This window comes from Mastomys coucha, unplaced genomic scaffold (assembly GCF_008632895.1).
Source record: "Mastomys coucha isolate ucsf_1 unplaced genomic scaffold, UCSF_Mcou_1 pScaffold18, whole genome shotgun sequence".
NCBI classification, from domain to species: Eukaryota; Metazoa; Chordata; class Mammalia; order Rodentia; family Muridae; genus Mastomys; species Mastomys coucha.
The window spans coordinates 24,489,592-24,497,974 of record NW_022196900.1 but is presented as its reverse complement, the minus strand read 5'-3'; the positions used below and the strand labels follow the sequence as shown (position 1 = coordinate 24,497,974).

At 45.4% G+C, this 8,383-nt stretch overlaps 1 protein-coding gene across 2 annotated transcripts in view; it reads left to right on the top strand.

The window, feature by feature from the left end:
- The window catches only part of Tex48 (testis expressed 48), a 17,197-nt gene extending 14,170 nt beyond the window's left edge, over positions 1–3,027 (top strand). For both annotated transcript variants that reach the window (XM_031377648.1, XM_031377649.1), the window contains exons 4-5: positions 1,374–1,487; positions 2,697–3,027. In XM_031377648.1, coding sequence (XP_031233508.1) covers positions 1,374–1,487; positions 2,697–2,803 — 221 coding nt within the window. In that variant the 3' untranslated portion in view covers positions 2,804–3,027. The remainder of the gene's footprint in view (positions 1–1,373; positions 1,488–2,696) is intronic.
- Positions 3,028–8,383: the final 5,356 nt, after the last annotated feature.

Genomic DNA, 8,383 nt, shown 5'->3' with positions numbered 1-8,383 from the left:
ATTCCTAGGCTAATTCTCTGGTTCTGCTGGAAGCAATGACCAGGAGATTTCAATCTAGCATTTCCTGCGAATTCTCTGGTTCTAGCCCGGGGCCGGCAGTGGGGAGTTTCGGCCTGACCTAACACTTCCAGCTAATGTCCTTGAGTGGAAGCCCTTCAATTACTCTCTAGTACGTAAGACAATAAACTACCTATTGCCCTAAAAAATGTACTCTACCTCTATTGCTAGAGCAATTGTAGGCTACAGACAGCTTGGTATTAGACTAGGATAGTTGGAAACATTGTGTCGGCCAGGAGACAATGCCCAATCTTAACCATTTAGGAGTCATTTCTTGGGGTACCTTTATGCCTAATTATGAGACCTTGTTGACGATTGGAAGGACTAATCTGGAACACGTCTGAGTTAGGGGATACCAGCGACTAGTCTGAAATCCAGGAGGCACAGAACCCCTTTTGGAATCTTATTGCCTCTATCCTTTATCAGGATTTTATCCCCGATATTTTGGATGTGACTGGAGTAGACGAGTGTCAGTAGCAGGTACCGAGTTGCAAGCATGAGCAGAGGCGATTCACTTATTACACAGTCAATGGCAAAGCTATCACACCTGCCCCAGAGAGCTTAGCCTGTCTCTCACTGTCTCTGTTACTGTTCTGGACATACATAAAGGCTTAAGCATAATCCATACCAATCTTTATAGTAGCCAAATTTGAAGAAAAAAAGTCTAAACACACAACAATTGCCAACTGGTTAAGTAAGCCTTGAATTATCCGTAAAGGCGAATACTGTACAACTACCACTACTTTTTAATGTACTAATACGGGAAAGATGTATATAATGTATTTGAAAGAAATGAACCATGTACATAGGACAGGCAATCTGATAAGCTACGTTAAAATATGCATAAGGAAAAACTGTATCTGGGAGGAGAGGAGCTGGGAGCATTTTTCCTTTTTGAAATGGATACGCATTGCATTTAAAAATAAGAAAAAAGTCGATGCTTTAAAAACAAATACATATTTTTAGGGCTGGAGAGATGGCTCAGTGGTTGTGAGCACTGGCTGCTCTTCCAGGAGACCCAGCTTCAATTCCCATTACGCACATGGCAGCTTACAACTCATTGTAATTCCAGTTCCAGGGATCTGACACCCTCGCGCAGACATCCACTGAGCATGAAATAAATGAATAAATAAATCACTTTTAAAAATAGGTATTTTTAAGTTCAGCACCTGTTCAAAGGAGAAACAGATTCAGATTTTTTCCCCATCCCATAATATCCACTACTTACCTATGTGCTGCTTCAGTCGGCTCAATACTCTCACTTCTATGATTGGCTCAGCCTCCCCACATGACCCCCATGGAATTCTCATTGTCAGATTTGCTGAAGACTGAGAAGAATGAAGTATGTGAACCAAACCTCAAGCAAGCTACTGCACAGACCTTCAGTGGCCAAGAAAAGAACATCTCCCTAACCGGCAGTGATTTTGAAGGTGAGTCCCAAAGAGAGGTCCCGACAGTGACCTCTGGGAAAGGGGGCTCTGTCCTGATGGCCAGGCCCTGTGGGTATGTAAGCTAGCTGTCTGTGTTCACACTCTAGAGAATGCTATGGAGGCTCCAGAGTCTGAGATTAGCCACTCTTTTCCAAGTAAGGCATTGCATTAGAAGGAGCTGGTCCAGGAGGAAAGAACATCCTAAGCCCATGCACTCACACTCTTATGGGCACAGTGGTGTGGTCTTGACTGTGTATTTTGTGATTCTTCCTCATATCTGCTTTGGAGGCTACACACGGAGTTCCAGACTGGCAGGTCTACATTGGTTCCAGAGTGGCCCATAAGAGTGAGTGCATGGGTATAGAATGTTCTTTCCTCCCGGACCAGCTCCTTCTAATGCAATGCCTAACTTGGAAAAGAGTGGCTAGTCTCAGACTCTGGAGCCTCCACAGCATCCTCTACAGTGTGAACAAAGCTAGCTCACATACCCACAGGGCCTGGCCATCAGAGTTCCTGGTTTTGTTCTCTGTTGTTTCCCCAAAGCTAAGCGGGAACATGTCAAATGAGCAGTAAATAAGAACGCTGAGCTCAGTTGGGGTGATATGTCTTTGGGTCACAGAAGAACAAATGTCCAACCTAAAACAGTGGCATAACCATAAAGAATAAAGGGGAGCCATGTTGAGGGAAATTCATCCTGTGTCCAGATGGCCTCACACAGCCTCCATCCCCAAGGAGCCATTGATAGACAAGGCTCATCCATACCTCCTCACTGTAGAACCCACCTGTCAGTCAAGCCCCTGTTGCAAACACAAGTCCACTGCAGGGTAAGTTTTCCTACAAAAGCATACCTGCTCTATTTAAACTGAGGGTGAGGAGCTGGGGCCTTCTCTGGCTCCTCCATGACCAAGTAAACTGAGTTCCACACTGGGAAAGGGACGTTGCAGCAGCCTACCAGGGAACACCACCTGTGTCTAAGCCAGGAGGGGCCCAAGTTTCCTGTTTCCTATGTCATGTGCTTTGCAAGACATTCTGTTGTCAGGGACTCCATCGTGCAGAATGATACTAGGCCTGCTAACTAAGCTGCAGAGTGCCTGGGCTCCCATGGAACTCAGGGGATCTGGAAACCCATCTGAGAGAAATCCAGTCACAGCGGTTCATCCAACTCTAGCTCAGAGGCCTTCACCCAACAGCATGCTTTCCTTCTTTCAGAGCTGACTGCGTACAATATACAAACAGGATACCCTAAAAAAAATCTAAACCGCTACTACCAGGAACACTGGGCCGTACGACAACCGTGTCTCCTTGGGAGACCCTGAGGGTTCTAGTGGCAGTACCACACAGGCTCTGAGCTGCTCAGCTGCTGGAAGGTCTCCAGGAGGATGAAGAAGGCAGTGGACAGGAGTCATGAAGACCAATTCAGAAACTCCGCCGCAAGGAGGGAAGAGGTCCGAGCCATCCTGTGCCACCGGTATGAGTCACCCCAGCTCCTGACAGCCAGGGAAGGGGGCTGCCTGCAATTAAAGTCCTTGTTTGCATCAGAGAATGTGTCTCGCCTCTCTGGTCCTCCTCAGACCTTATAGTTATCAGTTCTTATATTATCACTTCCAAATAACCTACAGAAAGTTCAACTTTGTGAGTAGCTTTTAACTTACAAGAAAGTTGTCTCAATAGGTAAAAACATTAGAAGAAAAAAAAAAGGAAAAGAAAAACTATTCTCCCGTTATCATATTTATATTTTTTCCCTGAATGGTCTGAGAGCAAGCACCCTGCGCCTTTGTCGAAATCTCTCATAGAGCACTTCTTATAGGCAAGGACACACTTTAACTCCAGCAAGTACCCAAAACCAAAGCATCTCTTACTAAAACAAGCCCTATTCAAATCCCATCAATTGTCCCCAAATGCCTCTGAGCCTTTTCTCCCAAGGCTATGGGTTCCATGCAGTCCTTACGAGTGTCACACATTTCAAGGGTTCAGGCACAACCTTCTCTCAGTTCAATATGATCTGATATTTCCACTGAATCAGAGTCAAACTTCCCATTTGGAGCCCCACCCCCAGTAGTTGGCACCAGGAGGTCCTGGGCACACAAGACTGAAAATTCACATTGCTTGCTGAGAGGATTTAGTGTGGAGCTCAATAACAGGCCACTTGCCCAGCGTATAGAGGCCTTGGAGTTGACTAAAACTAAAGTTACTTGTTTGATTCAGTTCCTGCTACCAAGTTCTTCCACTTTATTGGTCTGTAATTTTTTTCCCCAATAGATTTATTAGTTTGGTTTTGTTACTTTTGTTCACTAGTATAATTTCTGAGTTTAATATTAGCTTTTACTACTGTTGTGGTATTTGTCTTTTAATTTTTATTACATTCAACTGTTTGTTTAATGGAAGGGGCCATGCTAGGATCTACAAGTGGAGGTCAGAGTACAACTTGTAGGAGTCAGTCCTCCCCTTCCGTGATGGGTCAGGGATTGAACTCAGGTGCTCAGGCTGGGTAGCAACTGCTTTTACCTGAGCCACCTAACTTGTCATGCTCTTCTTGCTTCTTGCATTGGGGATTTTTTTCATTCATTTCCTCATAGAAGCGTTTGAAGCGTGTGGTGGGCCTAATAGCCCATCATCCAAGGATGCCTTGCCTCTGTTTCCTAGAACATGTGAGCATGTTCCTGCATACTGTAGATGAGTATTACAGCATAGAAAGGCTGCTAATGTGCAAACTTCAGGTGGGTGGAGATGATCCAGGTTATCTGGTGGACTGGGTCCAGTCAGTGGGGACGGTCTTCTAGCACCTCCGAACATGCTCCTGGCCCAGCAGAAGCCAGGACAGAATGAGAAGTATCAACAGCAGGCGATACAGATATTCTCTGTCAGGCTGACAAAGAACTAGAACAAGAGATCAGACAGTGCCTAATCTGATAAAAAGGTCAGCCTCTGACTGTGTGCCTCAGTTTCCTAATTTGTAATGTAAGTATAGCAGTAGTGTCTTCCGGAGCACAAGGCAATACTGAGCCTAAATTCCCCTTCCTGCTTGCTGTATCTGCTTGAGTGCACTCTTTTGACTAGCTCTAACAGGATGACATGTCTTTGGGTCACGGAAGGACAGATGTTCAATCTAGCACAGTGGCACAGACCATGAGATGAAAGGCAGCCATGTTGAGAAGTGTCCAGGTGGCCTCACACGGGAAACTGAGCAGGTGGGCCAATGGCAGAGACTTACTTACACCTGTATTTACACAGTAGGTCTCTCTCAGAAGAACACATCCTAGCTAGCCTACTTATCCAAGGACAGGAGATCCCCCTCCCAACTACCCAATATATTGTGGATAGTGGAAGAAACCACTGCCGAGAAGTCAGCAGACAGCCTCCCTCCTCCCTTGCCTTAGGGTCCAGTCAGAACCCCTGTCACCAACATTCCCCAGTTCCTAGCTCTGTGATATCACAGTCTCCTGTCCACTCAGCCAGCAGGTGACAGAAGCTTAAAGGTAAGAGAGGTGGTGAACTTTCTACACTAAAGGAATGACAGTGTTCCCACACACCTGTACACCAATTTACTTGCCACCAATGTAGACATTGCCTCTTGGCCTCCACCACTGTTTCCCCTTCTGGCTCCTGGCTTCCCACCTGTGCTAGATGACCCAAAAGGCTTCTCCCAACTCTAGAAACCTATTGTCTTAACCTCAACAGTGACCTTGTTTCATCTGGTCAATGTGGTGTGGGGTCTCTAAAGATATCAAGCTCACAGTCTATTGCAGGCAAGACAAAGCCTCTCCATCTTTGGCCTCTAGATCCAACTAAGAGAGACATAGGTAGTGGAAAAAATGGGTCATATGTCCCCTGTATCACCATCTTTTGGTGACACATGTACTTATTGTGTACAAGATGCCATGCTAAGTACTTTAGAACTGCAGGCCACACAATCTTCACATCATTGGACAGGTTTTATCACCCCATTGCTCAGAGAGGTAAGCTGAGCTTCAAGGAGGAAAAAAAACTGCTCTAGATCACACAGCTAGGTATCATAGAAATTAAGATCCTATGTACACTTAAGTAAAAAGTGTGTGTGCTTAACCAGGATGTCACTCTGAGTCTTCAGGTGGAACCTCGCTGTGTAAGCTCCACACCATCAGTTTCCAGAATACAAGATGCTCCCCAGTAATAGAAAAGAGAGTGGGGCTGCTGAAGTCCCTGCTGTTCCTCTTGGCTGTGACACACCCGGACAAGTCACATTTCTAAGCCTCGGTTCCCTCTGAAAACGGTGGGATACCATTCTACATCACATATACAGAAGAGATGAAAGAAAAATGAGCCTCAGATTCAAAGGACCTGTCCCAAATGATCAATGAACGTCAGCATGTCTGGCACGAAGATTGATCCTCTTCCCATTAACTTGAATGGCAAAGACCGAAATGAGGCTGGTTTACAAGTAGGGAGTAAAATCCAACTGGTAGAAGGAAGACTGGAAAGGATGGAATGTCACTCAACAGTCAGAGAAGGCCCAGGCATTCATTCAATATAGAGTAGACACCCACTCTTGCCCTGAGTTATGGTGTGACCAGGGACCCAAAGGTGATGGTGATTTAGCCCTGTCTAAGAGCAAAAATGCCACTCTTGTTTGCTGCAGGGTTCTCAAGACTTCACATGGGACTTGACACCAGTAAACCCTCCATAAATACTTGTCTTCAAGTACCCATAGATTCTCCAACTGCCTTCGCACAGGACCAGAGCTGGACAAGTCCAAGTTCATCCATCCATTCCACCAATGTCCATGAAATATTGGACACCACAGGAACCACATTCAGAACACCATGGGAAACAAAGGACCCCTGCCTTCACAGAGGGTCTGAGCTTATACAAATGACTAAATTCTGGGCAAGGTTAGAATACAATAAAGCTGTGGGCAGTGGAACAGGAGCCCCAAGAGTAGGAGAAGTAAGGTGAATGGGCCAGATGGGGTTAGAGAAGGCAGCCTATAAGCAAAGGCTTGGAGCATGATGGAGGGTGGGAGGGAGCGGGGAACAGAGTGAGGGACGAAGCACTGCCCTGTGGACCTCTGCCAACAGAAGATGAAGCAGGGCAAGAAGAGCAAGTGTTCCTGGCTGCTGGAGCCGAGGGGAGGGGAAAGAGGAGGAGACAGCCATGGTCAAATGAGTAAAGGCAAGGAGAAGGTGCTTGCTTCTCCAGAAGAGACCCAGGCAAGGACAGGTTCTTACCCTGTGTGGTACAGGAGGCTGTTCTACTTCGCTTTTCTATTGGCATGATAAACAACCACAGCAAAAGCAATCTGGGAAGAAAAGAGTTTATTTTAGTTTACAGATTTACAGTTCATCCTCAAGGGAAGCCAAGGTCGGAACTCTTCGGGGACAACTGAAGCCAGGAATATGGAGAGTTGCCGCTTTGGGTTGCTCTCCCCCACTTTAGCTGGGCTTGCTTTCTTTCACAACCCAGGATCACCAGCCCAGGGGTGGCACTGCACACACTGAGCTGGACCCTCCTACACCAACCAGCAATCAATAAAATACAATAGGAATGCCCACAGGCCAGTCTGATGGGAGCAGTTCCTTACTCAGTGTTCTGTGTTCCCAAGTATGTCAAAATGGCAGCCATCACTGAAGGTACTAGCAGGTTGTGGGCAGAAGTGACATGCTCTGACTCATTCGAGGAAGACCAACTGGAAGGAGCAAGAGTCACCAATGCAATAACCCAGGGGTTAAGATGATTGGATAGGGAGGCGAAAGGTAGGTGAGAAGCCAGAGCCCAACAGTGATACCAGAGAGTAGACCTAACAGGCTGTGATTGACATTCAACAACTATATTGGAAATTTCGGAAGTGGCTCCTGTGAGATCATGGGCCTGCCCTTTTAAGATTCTGGCCATCCTACAGCTTGAAATCAGGACTGTCCACCCTACACTCTCAAGCTCTACCCCTTACCTCCACCACTGTGGAGACAGAGAATGAAGAAGTCCCACTGTGCTTAATATCCTCTAATTTCTAGTCTTGCCTGGTACCTGGCACCTCAATGTGTTTTGTCACATAGATCATGTTGACCACACCTTCACACAGTGCATGGTGGCCGCCTTTTTCCGTCCCAGCGGAAATAAGGAGGCAAACAATGAGCTCTTCTCCATGCAGTTTAATCAGGAACCTTCATTTTTACTTCTTCTCTAGCTAGCTTCTTTTATATTCTTCTATATCTTCTTCTTACATCTTACTAGTTACATCTTTCTACTTTCTTCTTACTTACTCCTATTTCCTACTTACTCCTATTCCCTACATCTTACTACATACATCTTACTTCTATTCTTATTCTTACATCTTACTTCTATCCTTACATCTTACTTCTATCTTACATCTTACTTACTCCTATTCTTACATACACCTTACTTCTATATCTACATACTTACTCCTATCTATACATACTTACTCCTAATCTATACATACTTATTCACTATCCTATATCTTACTTCTATCTATATACTTACTCCTATCTATTACATCTTACTTACTATCCCTCCAGCCCCCAGTCCTTGTGGGTTAAATACTTTCCCTGGTCCCAATCAGCATCAGCTACATGGCAAAGCATAATAGGCTATGAGAAATCATGCCAGCTTGCATCACAAACTGGAGGCAACCAGCTTTTCCAACTAAGGCTTGTTTATCTCTCAATGCTCTCTGCTCTGGCCGGAGACCAGGTGTTCAGTATATATATATATATATATATATATATATATATATATATATATATATATATATGGTGGCAGCTGTAGCTCCCCACAGTGCAGACCTTCCTTCTTCCCCAAAAGGATATAAAGTCAGTTATTTTCAGGGGACTTTCCCCTGAAATTTCCCTGGGTCTCCCTGCATTATGTTCTCTCTGTCTCTCTCTCTCTCTCTCTCTCTCTCT